Genomic DNA, 21,308 nt, shown 5'->3' with positions numbered 1-21,308 from the left:
ATGAGTAAAGTTTTTGCGTGGGTGCGAGGATGAGTTGGGATGCTTTCAGGTGTAATAAAAAGCCACAACTCAGACTGACTTAGACAATAAGGGAATTCATGATCTCACATAAAAAGCATCCGTGTTTTACATAGTTGAAATCAAACTGTATACACAAGTTTTATCCTGCTTTTTATACTTATTATATCAAGCCATTTCCTATGTCATTAATCCCTCTACAAATATTCTTATACGTAACATTTCACCATATTAATTCAACAAATGTTTCTGGGGGATTTTCTATGTGCGAAGCACAGGAAGATGATGGAGATGAAGTGGAGAGCAAGAATAGGCTGGTTCTGGGGCGCCTGGGTGGCTCAGTCGGTTGGGCAACGGACTTTGGCTCAGGTCATGATCTCACTGTTCATGGGTTCGAGCCCCACGTCAGGCTTTGTGCTTACAGCTAGGATCCTGGAGCCTTGCTTCGGAGTCTGTGTCTCCCTCTCTCTCTCTCTGCCCCTCCCCCGCTGACACTCTGTCTCTCAAAAATAAATAAATGTTAGGGCGCCTGGGTGGCGCAGTCGGTTAAGCGTCCGACTTCAGCCAGGTCACGATCTCGCGGTCTGTGAGTTCGAGCCCCGCGTCAGGCTCTGGGCTGATGGCTCGGAGCCTGGAGCCTGTTTCTGATTCTGTGTCTCCCTCTCTCTCTGCCCCTCCCCCGTTCATGCTCTGTCTCTCTCTGTCCCAAAAATAAATTAAAAAATGTTGAAAAAAAAAAATATTTAAAAAAAAAATAAATAAATGTTAAAAAAAAAAAAAAAAAAAAAAAAGAATGGGCTGGTTCCCGGTGTCTAGGAGCTGTCAGTTTAGTAAAGTCTGCCATTATTTCTTTAACTGTTATTTTGTTTCCGGACAGTTATTTTGCAACGATAAATAATATTCTAATAAACATGTTGCTTCATTTGGGGTTTATTTCCATAAGAGTAATTCCTGAAAGGAATTATTGGGTCATATTAAGGTTCCTGTTCTATATATTTTTTGAGATTTTTTTAATTGTGGTAAAATACATATAAACAGATTTCTAAAATGGATTATACCTGGTTAGGTCTATTGACAGAATTTAAGTAATTCTTTTTCACAGTTTACTTGCCATAATTATTTTTAAACTGTGTTAGTTAATAGTAGAAAAAAATTCTAGCATCCTTTTAACTGGTATTTCTTCATTCATTAGTCATGTAGGCCATTTTCAACTGTTTATATTTCTACTTTTGTGAAATGTCTATTTATATGTTCACCCTTCTATATATTAAAATCTTAAGATTTTTCTTATAGTCAGAGGTTTTTTTTTTAATAGAAGATAATTTTCCAATCATCAGATTTACTACACATATTTATCCCAGTTTATTTTAGCATTTTCATTTTGGCTAGGCTTCTTTTTGGATCTAAAGAATATTTTTCACTTTAATGGAGTCAAATTTATCCGTTAGTATGTTTGTAAATGATACAACTTATTTTAAGCTTAGAAAAGTGTTTTCTACTAAGAGCATATTTCTTCACTGATGTTTTGCATTCAACACTTTGTCTGGAGTTGGACATATGGTGTAAGATGAACAGCAATTTATTTCCTTCTAAATAGCTAAGCGATTTCTACGGACTCTTTTTATTGCTAGCCTTTGTCCACCTTTCTGCTACATTTGACTGCTGCTAACCACTTCTTTTCAAAGTTCGTCTACTTTTTGGCTGCTCACTCTCTCCTGGTTTTCCTTGTACATTTTTGTTATTTCTTTTCAGCTTCCTTCACTGCACCTCCTCTTTCTCTATCCATTTCTAAGATCAATTTCAACCCTTTCTTCTTTTTAGGTTACACATTCTTTCTGAGTAATCTGCCTCTTGGATCCGTTTGCAAATGATGCCCTGCCGTTTGTTTCTAAAACCTTTGGCAGACGCTTCTACCTGGGTTCCAGGTCTATGTGCTCAGTCATGGATTCATTCAATATCCACCAAATAGTAATTGAACATCTACTCTCCCAGGCACTTGTCTGGGCTCATACTTGTGGGTGAGAACGGCAATATGGTAAGTCTATACAATGTACAGTATTTTTTTTAGGTAAGATAAGAGCTATGGAGAAAACTAAAGCAGGCAAGGAAGTTCAAACGTGTCTGTGGGTGGATGTGGGGGTTGCAGTTTTTTACCAAGTGGTCAGGGAAAGCCCCACTGAGGAGGAGACATTTATGCAAAGAGCTGAAGGAGACAGACGAGAGAGCAAACATGTGGTTATCCGTTGAAAGAACATTTCAGAAGGAAAAGCAAATGCAAAAGCCTTGAGGCAATGCTGTATCTGGTTTGTTTCAGGAATGAGGAGACCCCACGGCTCCCCCAAATTAAAGGAGGAGAGAGCAACAAGATGCAAGGTCAGAGGTGTAATTGGAGCCAGATAACACAGGACCCAGTCACCATTTAATGGCTTTTCCTCCAAGAAAAATGGGCTATTTGAGGGTATTAAGAAGAGAAATAACATGACCTCTGGCAGATGTGTCGCGAATAGAATTTGGAGGGCAAGGGCAAAGCAGGGAAGCCGGTTAAGAGGCAAGTGCAATGACCCAAGCAACTCAGGGTTGCTTGGACCAGAGCGGTAGCTGCAGAGGTGATAAAAAATGGTCAGATTATTTTTCTATTTCAAAGTTAAGGTCAATAGGATTTGCTGGGTGACTAGACGTAGGGATGAGAGGAAGGGTCTCTCAGTCACTGACTGAGATGGGAACGTAGAGAGAAGCAGGTTTGGGAGAGAATATCAGGAGCATGGTTTTTGAACATGTGAATCTGGGATGTTAATTAGATATTCAAGTGGAGATGTCAATATGAGTCTGGAGTTTACATGATAGCTCTGAGCTGGAGAAATGGATTTGGGAGGAAACAAAAGATGATGGCATTTAAAGCCATGAAAGCGGATGAAATTACCAAAGTGTCAGTGTAGGTAGAGAAGAGGTCTACACCCCGTGCTCTGGGAGCTCTGTCATATATTGAAATTGTTACTGCATTTTTGCACCTGCATATACTAAAGACATTTCAAACTAACTCTATCTTAAATTCAATTGCCCCTCCTCTTTAGTTCTTCAGTTCTATGTACAGAACCACCATTTTGGTAGAATAGCAAGTATCACTTTGAGCTTCCTGGTGGCCAAAGAATGAATACCGCTTGTCAAGTTCTCAGACGTCTTGTTGCCATTGTTACTTCCTTCTCTTTCTTGACAATAATAGGCCACTAGCTTTTCTAAAGATCCCCTCCCACCCATTTTTGCTCCTGTGGGTGTACATCACTATGGCTTTCTTCCATCTGTCTGACCACATTGCTCATTAGGTAGAAATAAATTTCTAGGTTTAGATCTTTCAAATTATAATAGGGGGTGCTAAGAGCTTTTGAAGTGGTTTGATATAAAATGCGCACACACACACACACACACACACACATCATGAGTTTGAGACCTCACAATGCCAAGCTCTATTATTCAATTATTTACATGATATTGTCGAGCAAAATATGATGGTTCTCCAAAGAGTGCATATTTACTGTTTTTTAAGAAAGTTTTTGCTTTCTCCATTTAATAAAAGTTCAGATGATATTACTGCGATTAGAATGTCTTTCTCTTCCCCTTTGTCTAGTTAGTCTTTGGTTTGCTAACAGCTTCTTGTCCTTCAAAGCCATCTCAGTTGTCGTCTCCTCTAAGAAGTCTTCCCTGGTGCCCCAGGAAGGGCTGTGGTTAGGGAGCATTCTAGTTTTACCTGTATCATCTCATTTTTGTCTGTAAATTATTTATACATATGTGTCCATCATTAGATGGAAAGCTGCTTGGGAGCAATCAATCCCTCTCTTTTTTTTAAAAGTTTATTTATTTTGAGAGACAGAGCTAGAGAGAGCACACGCACGTGCACACGTGTGCACGTGTGTGTGTGTGTGTGTGTGTGTGTGTGTGTGTGTACATGTGCGGGTGCAAGCAGGGAAAAGGCAGGGAGAGATGGAGAGAGAGAATCCCAAGTAGGCTCCAGGCTGTCAGCAGGCAGCCCCACCCAGGGCTCAATCTCATGGACTGTGAGATCATGACCTGAGCAGAATTCAAGAGCCTGAGGTTTAACTGACTGAGCTCCACAATTGACTGAGCATCCTGCCAATTGCTTTTTTTTTTTTTTTTTTTTTTTTAACCTTCTGATGTCCAACAAGTAGCACAGTGACTGGCACTAGTAATCAGTTAGGAATTATAATTGATTGATTTGTAATCAATGAGTAATTGTGTAATTAGTAAGACAAAGGGTGTAAACCTGAGCAGCTGAATTAATGTCCTTTCCAAACAAGAGAGCTTTAATTAGTACATGGAATGTTAGTTACCTGGAATTTAAATAAAAATTTGGAGAAATAAAAAAAATAATAAGCACCTGGAAAAATTAAGATTCTCTTTTTGTTGGGGGCGCCCGGGTGGCTCAGTAGGTGAAGCGTCCCACTTCGGCCCAGGTCATGATCTCACAATTTGTGAGTTCGAGCCCCGTGTCAGGCTCTGTCCTGACAGCTTGGAACCTGGAACCTGCTTCGGATTCTGTGTTTCCCTCTCTCTCTGCCCCTTCCCAGCTCATGCTCGCACTATGTCTCTGTCAAAAATAAATAAACTTAAAAAAAAAAAAGATTCTCTTTTTCTTGGGTGCACCTCTGAAGCTATATCATGTCAACTCTAAAACCTAAATAATTTCCCAGGTTTTAGGATCACCCAACACACTTACATTTGCAACTTTTGGTTGGCTCTGAAGCTAAGGGACATTTTCATTTTTTTTTTTTTAATTTTTTTTAACGTTTATTTATTTTTGAGACAGAGAGAGACAGAGCATGAACAGGGGAGGGGCAGAGAGAGAGGGAGACACAGAATCTGAAACAGGCTCCAGGCTCTGAGCTGTCAGCACAGAGCTTGACGCGGGGCTCGAACTCACAGACTGTGAGATCATGACCTGAGCCGAAGTCGGACGCTCAACCGACCAAGCCACCCAGGCGCCCCCATTTTCATTATTTTTATAGCCAACTCATGCATGCTATCATGTTAATGGAAGGTTCTTTCAGGGATTGCACTTAGATCACTATTGCTTTTTAAACCATATTTTCTGCCACTCTACATTTGATTGTCTACCAAGACAGTGCCAGGACTGTCTTAAATACTGTACTTAAGCTTCAAGAGAGTCTTATAATTTAGGTTTATTATTTTACATAGATAGGCCTTGTTATGGGTTGAATTGTGCCCTCCCCCATTCACATGGGAAGTCTTAACCCCCAGTACTCCAGAATGTGACTTTATTTGGAGATAGAGCCTTTGCAGGGGTAATCAAGTTCAAGCGAGGTTGTTAAGGTGGGCTTTGGTTCAATTTGACTGGTGTCCTTAAAAAAATGGGGAAATTGACATATCCATAGAGGGAAGACAATGTGAAGAGACACAGGGAGATGTCCATCTATACGCCAAGGAAACAGATGGGGAACAGAACCTGTTTTCACAGTCCTCAGAAGGAACCAGCCCTGCTGACACCCTGACCCTGGACTTTTGGCTTTCAGAATTTGTACGACAAATTTTTGTCCCATAAGCCAAATTTTTGTCCCATAAGGTCTGTGGTACTTTGTTGCGGCAGCCCTGGCAAATGAATACAGACACATAGTTTGGTTTTTCAATGGCAAAAAAAAAAAAAAAAAAAAAATGTAGACCAATACCAGGATTGACTGGTTGCCAAGAGTTTTCCTTTTATTTTGAAGTATACTCTTTGACATCTCAAGCTTTGGCTGAGGGGTGCAAAGTGTGTAAACCTGACCTACTGAATTTCCTTTAATAGAGTCACTTGGGATCATTTGATCATTAGTTTAACTAAATTCCTTCTTTGCAGTTCTTTAAATATTTATTTTATTCTGTACTACCTCTATGGGTAGTGAAGCCGATAAATGTGTTCCTTGCTGTGATAAGTACTACTCTTCCTATCTGCACCTGCTTAGTGCATGAAAAACAATACAGAAAGGGCACATTTAGAGAACACGTGAATAATCTCATGGTGTTAAATTCAGTCTATATGCTGATGGCTCCTGAATTGAAATCTTCAGCTTGGGCTTTTCCTCTGGACTCCAGGATTGTTTATCAAACTGTCCACTGACATTTTTGCCAGATGCCTAATAGCACCTCCAGTTGAACCTACTCCAAAATAAGCTTCTAAACCTCCATCACCACCACCACCACCTGCCCCCAACCCACTCTCCTCACAATGTCCCCCACGGGAGGCCATTCTATGCTTCCAGACGCTTCTGCCAAACATTTCGGCATTATCTTTCGTGTTGCTCTCTGACACATCGGATTTCGTTGGTCTGGGAAGCCTGTTGATTCTTCCTTTTAAGATTTACCAAGAATTCCACCACTTTAACCATCACTTCTGCTCCTATTCTGACCCGAACTTCCATCATCTCTTGTCTGGGTTATTGCAGGAGGCTCCTAACTCTTGTTCCTGTTCCTGCCATGAAAAAGCAATAAAGAAAGGATGCCTGTGGAGGTGGGGGAGGGGATGGGATGGGTGAAATAGGTGATGTGGATTAAGGAGGGCACTTGTGACGAGCACTGGGGGTGGTATGGAAGTGCTGAATCACTATATTGTACGCCTGAAACCAACAGTACACTGTATGTTAACTAATTGAATTTTAAATTAAAAGAAAAAAAAGTATGCCTGATTGCATTGACGCTACTCAAAAACTTCCACTGGTTTCTGAACTCATTCAGAGGGAAAGGCTAAAGTTCTTACCATGATCTGTAACATTCTGCATGCTATGGCCCCTATCACATCTCTTACAGTTTCTTCTATTCTCTCCCTCGGTCTACTCTGGCCTTAGTAGACTACCTTCTTGCTATTTCTGAAACAAGCCACACACACCGTTTCCCCCAAACCCTTCTGCTTCCAGGGGTCCTCTCACCCCAGATAACTGTATAATTATTTCACTTCATTCAAGTCCTTACTGAAAAGTCATCTCCACCCTACTTGCTTTCTTAACCCCTTTAGCGCTTACCAATGCTTAACACGTGACATATTTTACTTATCTCACATATCACCGATCAGATTCCTCAATTAGAACGTAATTCCAAGGGATGGGTTTCCTTTTCTCCTTTTATTGTGTCATAGTAAAAGGGCCCAATCAATTTTGGCTATATAGCACTAATTTGTCCCAGTTAGAGAGACTACTTTAAAATCTTATCATCTTTTACCTTCTGGATTGGTAATAATGCCCTGAGAATGTGCTCCTCCATAATTTGAACCTCCACATTTCTAGGCTTTCTGCTTTCCATGTCAGGAAGCTTGTTCCCAATCTCTCCCGTGACGTTCCACTTCCCCATTGCAAACACATTTTGGAACACCTTTGTGTAAATTTTAAAACATTTACCAGTTCCTGGAAGCTATATTATGGGAAGTATGAAATTATTCATAAACTCACTTGATTTTAATTTTTTGAGGCAAGAGCTTCTTGAACAAACTGTTTTCTTAACAATTTAGCCACACCAGAGGTTATAGAACCAGCATTTGATGGTGGCAGAAATTATGAAATAACAAAGCATGAATGAATGAATGAATGAAATGTCTATCTTTCCTTTCATACACATACCTGACTGTGAGCTTCTCAGGTCTTTGACATAATAGGGATTCTCTTATTTATCTTTGATCCTATTACCTGACCCCTAAAATACATTCAGTATTTGAAAGCATGAAGGGCTTCTCTTAGTTCACCGTGCTTTTTATGCCTTGGTCCTCCCATGTTTCAGCCATTATCATTATATTGGAGCCAGTTTACGTAGCTCCCTGGATTTGCTTTGCCATCGTTTTCTGTGTAATGCTTTGATTACCATCTAGAACATTACTGCACTGCAACAGCCTCCTTCCAGGTTACAGAAGGGATACTTCAATCTTCACTGAAGGGAGACTTACTGAACTCTGAGGCAGCCTTGGTGGTAGTGGCCTTGATGTTGTGAGGCTGTTTGCTCTAGGTCCCTTATGCTGCTTTGGGATATAACTTAATAATGTCTTGCTTCATGCCTTGAATCCCCAGCTTTTTTTAGGGGAGGCAGGATTCAAAAGTATGGGGGAGGTGGGGTGGGGGCAGGGGTGGTTCATATCTCCTGCAATAACCTTTGATTGACGGGAACGAGGAACTCCAGTGTTCTTCCTTCCTCTGTTCCAAAACACTGTGGTCTCCCAAGTCCTCCATGGAGACATCAGGTGAGACTGAACAGCCAGCACTCTTTCTTGTACCTCTGTGGCCAGCTCAGTAGTTCATCTTCTTGATTTTTTGCTATCTCTTTCCCTACTTCATTTCCCCTTTCCTCTCACTCTTGCTTCGCTGGGGTTATATTCTCCAAGGAATTCCTGTCATATAGGCCTTTACCTCGGGTCCTGTCTTCTTGGAAACCTGGATTAGAAGATCATTGACTGTCCCTCCAGGCATATGACGCTGTAAAGCTTTTTACGTGCCTAGTTTTGTTGTATGTGCTTTTATGTATTTTTCATGTGTTCTCTCCACTTTCCTCTTTTGTGCAATTTATTTATTTTGTTTTTTAATTTTTTTTTTTTAATGTTTGATTTAGTTTTGAGAGGGAGAGAGACAGAGCACAAGTGGGGGAGGGTCAGAGAGAGAGGGAGACACAGAATCCTAAGCAGGCTCCAGGCTCTGAGCTGTCAGCACAGAGCCCGATACGGGGCTCGAACTCGCGAGTTGTGAGATCATGACCTGAGCTGAAGTCGGACGCTTAACCGACTGAGCCACCCAGGCGCCCCTCTTTTGTGCAATTTAACTGAAAACAAGTTCTGTCCTTAACACCCTCAAGAGTTTAGATAATAATAGCCACCTGTGCACCAAGTCCCTTTACAACCATTTTTACCTCACAACAATCCTGTGTAGGTACGATCATTGTTGCCTTTTTACAGAATGGGAAACTAAGGCTAAGATGTTTAGAAACTTGGCCAAAGTCACACAATTGCTGTGTGAACGCTAGAATCTGTATCTTAAAGACACCATTCCTCAAATAAACCTCCGGCAAGGACCGGGCTTACAGGAACCGAGATATAGGAGCTCATGAAGGGTTTAAATTCCAAATGGCTGGACTTTTATGGCCATGTTGGTATACACTCAAACTTAACACCTTGCTTAACCTTGCAGTATCTGGATGGATTTTCCACAAAAGAAGAGTGAGGTGGGTAACCCTTTACAACTTTAAAAAGAAGTCTATTTTTCTCCTTCTTGCTCATGCATGTTCTATGGTATCTTTTCCAAAAATAGACACATTTGTATACTTTGAAAATGAGGGGAGGTAATGCCCTCTTAGATAATCTCGTCCAGTGTTTTTAAGAACCCCTAAGCAACTTTGTACCTCATAACTCACAGATGTTATAAATATTTCATTGGTGCTTTGGACCCATGGAACCACACTGTGCCCAAAACACATACTTTTCTGTCCTAAGCTTTCGTTCTAGAACAAACAGTTGGTCTTAGTGTGATTTAAGATTAGGTTAGTAGGCATCTGAACTTAGAAGCATACTCCAAAGTTTTTCCATCCCATCAATCACTTTTCTAGTCTCTTGCTGTCAAGAGTGTAGGCATATCATGTTTTACCTGTTGCATAATTTGCCTTTCATCTTCAGAATTATCATTACCGTCCAAGGACTCCTCTGTGTGCAAATGACATGGTGCTCATTTTCTCATCATTTTCGGTTATGAACATCTCTACTTTTGTCTTCTTCACAGTTTGATTCCTCTTTTTTAGGTCGTAACAGATATTATGTGATCGATAGTATTCATGGACTAGATTAAGCAGTAACAGAGCAAACACCCTTTTTAATAACAGAAATGACTCCATAAGCCCACTGATAAACTTTGGCAAAACTGACTTGCTTTTGCTCTGTTGGGTGGCTTTTTATTTTATTAAAAAAAAAAAATTTTTTTTAATGTTTTTATTTATTTTTGAGACAGAGAGAGACAGAGCATGAACGGGGGAGGGGCAGAGAGAGAGGGAGACACAGAATCGGAAGCAGGCTCCAGGCTCTGAGCCATCAGCCCAGAGCCTGACGCGGGGCTCGAACTCACGGACTGCGAGATCGTGACCTGAGCCGAAGTCGGACGCCCAACCGACTGAGCCACCCAGGCGCCCCTGGGTGGCTTTTTATTTTTATTTATTTTTTTTTTTAATTTTTTTTTTCAACATTTTTTATTTTTGGGACAGAGAGAGACAGAGCATGAACGGGGGAGGGGCAGAGAGAGAGGGAGACACAGAATCGGAAACAGGCTCCAGGCTCCGAGCCGTCAGCCCAGAGCCTGACGCGGGGCTCGAACTCACGGACCGCGAGATCGTGACCTGGCTGAAGTCGGACGCTTAACCGACCGCGCCACCCAGGCGCCCCTGGGTGGCTTTTTAAAAACTATGTTAATATGCCGAAATTCTTAAAAGAGTTTTTGGTTTTGGCCTCCGGATGCAAGATACCTTTTAAAAGACTTTCTTCCTCCATGTGCCAAGAAAGATGCAGTGAGGAAGTTTACCAACTTCACTTAGTTGGTTGAGGACTCTTCCATGCCTTATTGGCTTTAGGGAGAAAGAATCTGGCAAATGAGTTATTCCACGATGTCACTTTTCTTCTTAGTATGTGGCTTGAATTCATTCAACAGTTAGAAAACCATATTTATATGCAGAGGCTTCACTCTTTGGATCCTGGGGCCACCATATACGTAGTTACCACCTTAGAGATGTTTCTAAAGGTCTCAGGACCTGAATTCCCTTGCAAGCTTGGGTGGGGAGTTAGTGGGAAAACAGAAAGTTGGTTGGTGCGCAACAGGGCTTCCACCAAAGGAAGTTCTTTGCATTTGTCCGAGGGGCTTAACTGTAATTTGCAAAAGAAGCGGGGTCTCGGATGATGCTCCGTCAGCCGCCAATATTCCAGGGTCGCGGAGTCAAGCCAAGAAATCTAACTCGCAAGTCGCTCTGTTGGGGAAAGGCGTGCTGGAGAAGCTCCGTGGGCGGGCAGAGCGCAGGAGGAAGCCCCTCTCAGTTACCGCGCACCGGAATTCCCCACGCCCCTACCTCCACCCCAGCTCCCGCTCCACGCCCACCCACAGCCTGCCGCGCCCGCCCGCGCGGTGACGTCATCGCCTGGCAGCCAGCCGCCTGGACGCACCGCCCACGGAGTGGGAGCCGGAAGCCAAGCTAGCTTCGGCGCGCTGGCGTCCCGGAACCGCGGGAGCCTGAGAGCTCGCGCACCTGGGGAAAAGGCGGTGGGAGACAGCGGGCATGCGCGAGGCTGCCTGGCGGCGCAGGCGCGCTTCTGGCTTCGCTCCCGGGACGAGATCCGGTTCTCCGGGTTGGAGCGGGTGGGGAGGCGTGGGCCGTCCTGGCTGCCGGGGAGTAGGGGGAGAAGAAGGAGATGGGGACGGAGCCCGACTCTTGGGAAGGGCTGGTTTGCTTCTGGGATGGGAGGGGCCGGCTGGACGGATCTTGCGTCTGTGCTGGGCGCGCCCCACGGAGTTAAGGCTTTTTTTTTTTTTTTTTTTTTTTTTTTTTTTTTTGTCGGAAGATGAACTCAAACCACCACGCAGGCAAAGAGCGATGAGCTTATCCTAAATTAGGAACACGCTCAGAACACACGCCCAGAGCCTGGTGCCAGTTCTCCCTGAGGGATGAAAACGTACCTGTGTGCCAGGCAGCGCGCAAAGGCAGACCTGTTATTTCACTCTTCTCCCGCCGCCAGCAGTCCTGTGGGGCTGGCATTATGACATGGTCCCTAATTTTCCCCTCTGAAAACCGAGGCCAGAGTAATTTTTCTACGGGTTACACAGCTGAAAAGTGGTGGAGTTGCCGTTTCCACGAGGTTTGTCTGATAAAAAGCTCAGTGCTCCCCATCACATGCTTGAAGTCACGAATGGGTGAAAATTAGACAGTAAAGATACTCTGTAAATGAATGGAAAGTCAAAAAGTTTGGACGTTAAAAACCGGGCTGCAGGAGTCAGGCAGGCGGAAAGGAGAAAGGTCTGTTTCCAAGTAGATTTTGAATGTGCTTTGGCAAGAGGAAAGAGAAGAAAGTTTGTGGGAGGCAAGGAAAAGGAAGGTAAAGGGTTGGAGGTGAGACAGGAAGTCTGAGATAAAAGGGAAGTGATTGTTTTAACGGGAACCTGGTGTTTCTGCTCGGCTTGCAAATAGAAGCATCTGTATGTAATTCTACAGATTGGATTCTCTTCCAAAGCAATGGATTTTCTCTTTTCTGCACTCAGGTTTTTGCTAGATGCACGGTGACGTTATACCTCTGTTTCACAAGAGGATGCATTCTGGTCACTCTAATAGTCAGAAACTTCAGAACCCTTGACAAAGATGATATGAGATGATTTATTGCTGAACCCTGGCCTGAGACCGGTCTTTTCAGCGTTGGCAGGTATCTCCCTATCTCCTTTTTGGCTCCACTGGTGAGAGGCATAAACAGTTAATCATAACCTCAAATCCAGTGCCCTTTCAGTGGCAACATCTATCTTTGAAAGGAAGGAGGGGTGCCTGGCTGGTTCAGTCTTTGGAGCATGTAACTCTTGATCTCTGGATGGTGAGTTCAAGCAAGCCCCAGGTCCTAGGGTGTGGAGCCTACTTGAAAGACAGAGAAAGAAAGAAAAAGAAAGAAAGAAACCCTCACATATCTTTGTTTAAAGAAGGTTGGCGTGGGTGATTTGTTAATTTGTTTGTGGTTTTATACTGCAATTATTGCTATAATACAGCTTGCTCTACCCAATTTAGCAACTGATTAAGTGCTACCTTGTATTAGTCTCTAATTATTTAATGGGTGTAAATTTTATCTCCTAAGCAAGATCATAAGATTTCCCAGGCAGGGACTGTGTTGTTTCTTATATCCCTGAGTACTGACTTAATAGACTTTTTTCTGTCTCTTATTCCTCCTGAATCCCAACTACTCAGTACCCTGCCTGGCACATACTAGGCATTCAGTAAATATTGAATGAATGAAATGTTGCCTTCTGGAGAGCAGAAAACAAGACTGTTATTTATATTTTTCTAGTCTTCCAGCAGAATTCTCTCCTTTTGGTAGACACTCAGCAAATGTGTGACTTGATTGCTGTGCCTTTCAGCAGGGGAAATATAATCTCCCTGTTGCCCTATGAAGAATTGCCACCTAAAACACTATGTTCCCAAGAAGTCTGTCAAGAAATAATTGTTGATAGATTGATTAGCTTCAAAGAAATTCTTGATTCTTTTCTGAAGTGTGCATCTGCCCTTCCACAGTGAATGATAATCATGGTTATATTGGCTACATTGCCTAAGAAATTCTTTGGGAGATTGTGTAATTTGAGGATCTTTTTGACTTAAGAAAACAAACCAACCAATAAAAACCAAAATCGAAGCCCTAACCCAACAATGAAAACCCAATACGAAACAGGACATTTATGCTTAAGAACCGTACCTGAAAATTTTAAACAACTTTTTGCTCTTGGGAAAGAGAATGCCTGTGTGTGTGTGTGTGTGTGTGTGTAGGCGCGCTCTGCTTCGTTTCAGGTAGGTAAAGCCAAGTGTGAACAACCGTTCTGTAAACTTATTAAACTAACAGCAAAGAATCCTTGTTAGTGAGGTGGGAGTAGCGAGGTGGTGATTCAGGAAATGTTTGAACATAGGAAAGTCAGGGACAACGGCAAATCCATTTCAGTATTTCCATTCGGGGGTGCTAAATCTGGCCCTGTCTCCCATTTATCAGCTGTGGGACCTGGGGATAAGTTACTTAACATCTCTGGGCTGGGGTTGCCTCATTTGTACCATGGGGATGATAACGATACCACTATATAACTTTTAGACTTACAATGTGTAAATTTGCAAAGCCTTTCGAGCACTGCCTGGCACATGGGCTTGTAGCAAGCGCTTTAGGTAAATAAAACACTACGCTATGCTAACCTCCACTTCCACATTGCTAGCTTCTTGTAAGCCCCACCTATACTGAAATTCTAGAGACGCCGCTGTTTCTGATTACAAGGTTTTTTCGACCCATGCAATTATTTTTGTTGCCGTCTACATGCCTATAACTCGCCCAAACAATTTGGGAAGTCAGTACTCCTTTGTCCCGCCTCTTTGGTCCCCCCCCCCACCTCCTGTCTGGGCCGGGCCATGAGTGGGGGAGGGGGCATGCCCGTCTTCCTACCCTCAAACTAAGCTGCTCAGCGAAAGCGTTAACTGCCTCCCCGCCGCACTCCGGTCCTCCCGGGAACGCCCCTGGAGGCGGGGCTGTGGCGCCGCGCAGGCGCAGTACAGCAGCGCCGCGCCTGCGCCCTGGAGGGGCTGAAGGAGGCGGGGGATTGGTATGCTGCGTGCGAGTGTGTGAGGGAGGAGGCGTCGGGGCCGAGCGTGGTACTACGACGGGCGCGGGCCGGAGAGGGCGGGGGGATGCGCCGCGGCGGCGGTGGCGCGGGCGCTGGGGCTGGTGTTGAGAGGCGCCAGAGCAGCGGATCCCGGTCTCGCCGCCGCAGGAGCGCGGGTGTCGCGCGCGGCCTGAAGACGCCGTACCTTTCTGCCCCTCACCTTTTTTTTTTTTTTTTAAATAACCGGAACCAATGAACGCAGCCGGGACCCGAGCTCCGGAGGCCGCCGGTGCCGAGGGGACCAGGCTGGCGCCCGGCAGGAGCTCGCGTCCGAGGCGGCGGGGGCGGCCCGAGGAGTCGCCGGCGGCGGCTGCAGCGCCTGGCAGAGCGGACGAGTGGCCGGCGGCCGTAGCGCCGCTGCGCTTTTCCCCTGCTCCTCCTCCGCGCCCTCATCCTGCCGCGACGCCCGGCCCGGCCTCGGGCAGGCTGCGGCGGTGGCATTGGGCTGCGCTACTGGTGCTTGGGCTGCTGGTGGCCGGCGCGGCGGATGGATGCGAGCTGGTGTCCAGGCACCTCGGCGGGCGGCGGGCCTCGGGCTCTGCCGCCGCAGCCGCCTCCTCTCCCGCTGCGGCGGCGGGCGACAGTCCGGCGCTCATGACAGGTGAGGGCCCGGGGGGGGGGGGGTGGGGGGCGGCGGGCGGGGCGAGTCCGGCTGCTGAGGGACCCCCATCCCCGGGAGGGGCCCCTGCCGGGACCCCGCTATTCGACGGTCACGGGGCGATGCAGAGCGTGGCGCCCAGACGCCCGCGCCTTGGCCGCTGCTTCGTCGCGGTCCCCTACAGTCCGGACGCCTTCCCCCCCCCCCCCCCCCCCCCCGCCGCCGCCGCCGCCGCCACCCCGCCCTCGACAGAGCCTCTCGACGGCACTCGCTTCCCCGCCCTACAGTCGGGTTCCCCGGTGTTCCACGCTGAGCAATGCGGCGGTTTCTCTTCCGTGCTGCAGAAGAGCCAGCAGGGTCTGCAGGGTACTGGGCTCAATTTTTTTTTTAAGCTGCTACAAAAAGTCGGCAGCAGCAATGCGGTATTGAGTCGGCCTACGGTGCTGCTTTTGCAAAGGCAGCTGGCAGCGAGTCTCACAGGTTCAAAGCCCCGCTGAGCATAGTGTCCCCGGGGAGGCTGCTAAAGAGGATTCTTTGAGAGCTATAATACCTAGTGGTATGAGTGGTTCCGTATTAGTATGCGGAAACCTCTAAATCTCATGTGTGTTTTTTGAAGGGTGGGAGGAACGTTTTAAAGGATGAGAAGTATTTGCTGGTGGGAGCATCACTGGGTGACAAAGGGTGCCACCAGAAAGCTCTTCAGGTAACCAGAAACATACTTAAAATTTATCAAGTGCAGGGTATTCGGGGCTTGTATTTGAGCAAAACAGTTCTGATTGAGTGCATCAGCACCTTTGTAATACAGAACGTTCTCGAAATTACTGAAAACTTGCGAACATGTTGGGTAAGGATAGGTAGAAAATAGGATCCTTTTAAAGCTTTCCAGTGGCATGTACAAGCGGTCTGCATGGTTTAGGTATGATGTAGGGATCTTGAAATGATTTCTTTTGGAAAAGTAGTGGAGCTGAAGTAATGTTGTTTGTTTGCTTGTTTGTTTATTTATTGTACTTTATTTTTAAAAGTAATCCGTAGCTTTTCTGCATTGAATGCAAGACTAAAAAGGAAAAAGTGGAACAAGATGACCCATCATTAATTTAACCAAAGTGATAGTCCAGCAGGCGTCTGAAAGTTACTAACAGCTGCTCTGAGAAGTGCTCAAGAGCTATATTCTTTGGAGCAAAGCAGCTATTCTCTGCGTTCTATGACAGGGTGTTTGCTATTTTAGAGAGGAGGGTGTTGGTAAGCTCTGTTAAGTGCTTTGTAGTTGTATGGAACATAATGAGCAGGATATTTAACTTGCTTTACCCTGAGACCTAGCAAGCTCCTCTAAAGGAAACTGGAAACCTCAAACCTATCACTGGGTAATTTGGAGAAAATGATTACAGAATGCTCAGTATTAGGACGGTGATATGGTTTGGGAGGATATTTGGAATAATCTGAGGCTTGAATAGTCTTCATTCTCGAGATACAGATGTGGCAGATAAAAATGAAGAACAGTGATTATTAGGAAAGTAGCCAGATAAAACTATAATCGTGAAGGTTAAAGAAAGTAGGGAGATAAAACTGACTCTGAAGGTTTAATGCCTCATGCAGTAAGGGAGGGAGCAGAAATATTGGGGCTTCTAGAAGGTATAGCAGTGTGATGCTTGGTTTCTTGAGCAGAAGGGTTTGTTTAATAAATAATTGGCTAATGTTTTTATCAATATGTAATTGGTAGAAGGGCATATAATTCAGAAAATTTAGTATTTTTTAACCAGTAACAGTATAATGTATAATTATATCATACATAAAGTATAATGTAGATTATATCAAGGAAATTACTGCAGATGGAATTTTATTTTAATTAGCTGTTTATAATCCTTTTTGAAGATTTAAACTTCTCTGAGTTGTTTATGGCATTGTGAAAAAAGAAAGGTGATTCTTATTGGATAAAAAGTCTGGCGTATCACACAAAATGAGTTTGTGCTGTGGTGCTTTAAAATAAGTTTACAAAAATAGTATTAATTATGGAGTTTATTTTTAATGTTCTTTTCCTTTGTTGGAGTATTGATTTTTAACAAGTTAAACATTTCCATTTAAAGTTTAAAATAATCAGACTACACAATGTGCAAGTTAAATTGTGGTCATTAGTTTATTTAAATACAGTCAATAACACTGGTATCTGGGAAGTGGTAAATTGGAAGTCTGTAATAAAGTTGGAGCACATTGAAAATTTCTCTGAACTACGTATATGCTCTCTATAGGGCTCCTTCCTGTTCTTCTGATTATATGAATAACACTTTCATTTATGGTTTCCACTTGTAAATGTTGTGCTAGACCCAGAACATAACAGATTGTTGCTGATGTACACTTTAGGAAGTAGAATCATAGCCTGTACTTAAAAATTACTGTTAACTACATTCTGGGTAGTGTTAATGGAGAGAAAAGGGGTAGAGAGCATTAGTAATAAAACGTAGCTACATGTGAATTTTGAAAGTGGACAATTCTTGAAAGAATTCTGAGAGAAGAATTGTTCTCTGGCTCTGTATTAAAATTGTCATTTAACTGTGAGTTTTCTTAATAGCTCTGAAAATGATAGTCCAAATCACATCTTCTCTTTTCCGCTACAGTTTGGTTCTTTAGGGACGTTGTAAGAGTTTGCCTCTTACTAATAAAACGTAGAAAGCATTCTTTTCCACTGATGTTTCCCTCTCAGTTTTATTTTTGAGGTTTAGTATATCCTAAGAATAAATTACCTTTAAGTCATCTATTGCATATTTCGTTTTGGGCAAGCAAGTGTTCTTATAGAGACTGAGAAATCATCAAAATAAACAGACTTACCATCATAATGAATATCCGTTTCTATTTTTCTTTTCTATATAACATTTTCAGGATTTTGCAAAAATTTGGTTTGGATGAGGTGAAACCAATATTTATACTATTGTGAAATAAAGGTTATATATGGGGATATAGGTCCCTTGCTTTGTAAGTGATCGAAATTTAAAGCAGGTTAGGGCTTGGTGACTAAGAGTTTGTTGATTACCATCTAAGGCAGTGCTTTAATAATTCAAAACATTTTTTTTCTTTTTTGCGTAACACATTTAGAATCAATGAATTTGATCCCAGTAGAGAATAATTGATCTCATCTGGATATGGTCTCTGACAAATAGTTTTATGAAAGGCAAGAAATACACTCAGATGTGTCATGTGTATATGTGTGTGTGTGTATACATACATGCACACACGTATGTACATATATTTACATATATGTATATATTTACACACACATATGTATATGGAACACAGTTTTTTATTCTGGCAAAATATACAGAATTCAGTTGACCCTTGAGCAGCAGGGTTAGGAGTGCTGATGTCTACAGTTAAAAATCCTAGTATAATTTTTGACTCCTCCAAAACTTAGCTACTAAAGCCTACTGTTGACTGGAAGTCTAATGTAAACAATTAACACATATTTCATGTTTTGTATTATGTACTGATTCTTTAAGTTAGAGAAAAGAAAGTGTAATTAATAAAATCATAAGAGAAAATGCATTTACAATGCTGTACTGTATTTATAAAAAAAATCTGTATATAAGTGGATCCACAAAGTTTAAACCGACAGAGCTTAAGGGTCAACTGTAATTGACACATTTAAAACATATTTTCTTATATGTAGTTACTTGTTTCAGAATTAAAAAAAAATTTTTTTAATGTTTTGTTTATTTTTTGAGACAGAGAGAGACATAGTGTGAGCAGGGGAGGGGTAGAGAGAGAGCGAGGCACAGAATCCAAAGCAGGCTCCAGGCTCTGAGCTGTCAGCACAGAGCCTGATGCGGGGCTGGAACTCACAAACTGCAAGATCATGACCTGAGCTGAAGTCGGACGCTTACCCGACTGAGCCACTCAGGCGCCCCAGTTTCAGAATTTTTTAAAACAAATTTTAGTTTCGGAAATATTTGTTTCTGTCGTTTTCTAAAGATGAGTTAATGCCACTTTCTTTAGTGCCTGTATAAAGGTTTACTTAACTATAATACTTGTCACTAGCTTGGTATGTTATTAGGAATGTAAAACACATTTTAAAATGTTTCTTGGAAGTATTAAAATTTCAGTGAAAACTTAAAGTATTCTTAATTTGAAGGAATACGATTTAGAAAGCGCCACTTTACTCAGTGTTAAACACATCTATGTAGTGGGGCTTTTGTTAATTTAGATGAAAATACTTTACATAAATATGATTATCATTGTAAAATCTTAAGGTTCACTTTTAAGTATCTCACCTTGAATGCCTAACATTTATGTAGCAAATGTCACCTTTTTCTTTTTTTCTTTCTTTTTTTTTTTTTTTATTGGTATTGGCTTGAATATAGTTATGTACATGTTGCTTTGAGGAGTATTATTTACAACAAATTTATAGTGCTAATGTTTACATTGTGACAGTGGTTAAACTTACAGTGTAGTTTACATAGTACTAGAAAATATTGTTCCTCTTTTTGTGAAATTGCTCTTTCCGAATTTAGCTTATATTTAGCTTATGAAGCCGTCTTTGGATGACTGGGTCTTCTGTTATATTTGCATTCTCTTTTGCCTTCCCAGGTAGTTCTCATTACTAGTCCTTTTCTTTATCAGTCTTTGGCCTTGCTGTAGGGGTTTTCCTTTCTTCTTTTCCTTTCTTTTCTTTTTGTTTTTGTTTTGTTCTCTAGCTAACTATAGGATTAAAGAATCTACTCATTTGTTTTTTGATATAGTCTATTCTGAACATTTAAGAATTAGTAATCTTACTGGTCTGGAAATATTGCATCCCTTGTACTTTTCTTGAGAATACCACGGCAGACCTGATTGGGCTCTTGAGGGAATCCCCTGCCTCGGGGTAACTTAGAGGACCAATTGGAAAAATGGGTTTGGGATTTGGCGTAGCTTTAGCAATAGGAGTATCCACATAGGAATTCTTTAATTTGCTAAGGGCTTTCTTGGTGGTTGGATACATGCTGAAGTTTTTAGATTAATTTAGACTTCTGAGTAACTATTATCAAGCATTTTGGATATTGGCAATGCAGTGTAGAATACTTTAAAATGGTGGTTGGAGATCTGTATCTATGTATATGGTAGCTAAAGTATAAACCGGTTAAGCTAATGTTAAACAGTTAATGGTATTATTAGTAAGCCATTTTTGATATTCACTGGAATTTGGACCTTATGTTATTAAGATCTATCAGATTTTATCAGCCAAGCACTTATTTTTTTTTTTAATTTTTTTTTTTTAACGTTTATTTATTTTTGAGACAGAGAGAGACAGAGCATGAACGGGGGAGGGTCACAGAGAGAAGGAGACACAGAATCTGAAACAGGCTCCAGGCTCTGAGCTGTCAGCACAGAGCCCGACGCGGGGCTCGAACCCACGAACCGTGAGATCATGACCTGAGCCGAAGTTGGACACTTAACCGACTGAGCCACCCAGGCGCCCCAGCCAAGCACTTATTAAGCACATGCAGAATACCGCATGATAGGAATGGGAAAGAATACAAACAAGAGTAGGACAATGAGTTGTGCCTATTGGGAATAATAGATATGTTTACTAAACTGTTACTAGTTGTCAGTATTGGGCTCAATGATTTATATACATCACTATTTTTGATTCTGAGGTTAATCCTGTTGGAGATAACCTGCTACAATCTTCATATAAAAGATGGGGAAACCTTTGGAGGATGATCTTAAGTAACTTGCCCAAAGTTATATTTAATAAATAGCAGAGTCAGAGATTGACCTGAGTTTCGTTGCTTTCAAAGCTTTGATTCTTAACTGGTATGTTATATGCATTCTTATACACACAACTAAATATAATAATGAGAGAGACTGTGATTAGTACCATAACAGACTGTAAAATGTTAGGGAAAGTAGGAGGGTAGAGTTTGAGTGGGACCTTGATAGTGACTTCTTGTGGCGATGAGTGAAAGAGCTTTCTGGAAGAAGGCATATGTAAGAATAAGGATTAAATTAATAGGTTTTTTTTTTTTTTTAAACGTTTATTTATTGAGACAGAGAGAGACAGAGCACGAACGGGGGAGAGTCAGAGAGAGAGGGAGACACAGAATCTGAAACAGGCTCTAGGCTCTGAGCTGTGAGCACAGAACCCGACGCGGGGCTTGAACTCACGGACTGTGAGATCATGACCTGAGCTGAAGTCGGACACTTAACCGACTGAGCCACCCAGGCACCCCAGGATTAAATTAATAATTTTATTTGGAGTTCAGCATAGGGTGTATGTACAGTAGTGGGAAATGCAAAGAGAAAGAAGATTTGGGCCAAATTATCAAGGGCTTTAATAT

General features: G+C 42.6%; 1 protein-coding gene and 1 long non-coding RNA gene across 4 annotated transcripts in view; one reads left to right on the top strand and one right to left on the bottom strand.

Annotated features, from left to right (window-relative positions):
- Positions 1 to 10,262: 10,262 nt before the first annotated feature.
- LOC131507720 (uncharacterized) lies at positions 10,263 to 14,333 on the bottom strand. The gene is made up of 4 exons (XR_009259648.1): positions 14,192 to 14,333; positions 11,700 to 11,958; positions 11,272 to 11,405; positions 10,263 to 10,995 (listed from the first exon to the last, which is right to left on the bottom strand). It is a non-coding gene; the product is annotated as an uncharacterized LOC131507720 (long non-coding RNA).
- Positions 14,334 to 14,362: 29 nt separating this feature from the next.
- STIM2 (stromal interaction molecule 2) overlaps positions 14,363 to 21,308 on the top strand; it is a 152,020-nt gene continuing 145,074 nt past the window's right edge. The window contains exon 1 of one of the 3 annotated variants that reach the window (XM_058722899.1): positions 14,363 to 15,009. In XM_058722899.1, coding sequence (XP_058578882.1) covers positions 14,601 to 15,009 — 409 coding nt within the window. In that variant the 5' untranslated portion in view covers positions 14,363 to 14,600. Of the gene's footprint in view, positions 15,010 to 15,113; positions 15,373 to 21,308 lie in introns of those variants that run through there. The other 2 variants (XM_058722900.1, XM_058722901.1) reach the window with 2 other exon arrangements.

The sequence above is a fragment of the Neofelis nebulosa genome, chromosome 3 (genome assembly GCF_028018385.1).
Source record: "Neofelis nebulosa isolate mNeoNeb1 chromosome 3, mNeoNeb1.pri, whole genome shotgun sequence".
NCBI lineage: Eukaryota > Metazoa > Chordata > Mammalia > Carnivora > Felidae > Neofelis > Neofelis nebulosa.
Note: the sequence above shows the minus strand (reverse complement) of the source record. Positions and strands in the feature narration are given on the sequence as shown.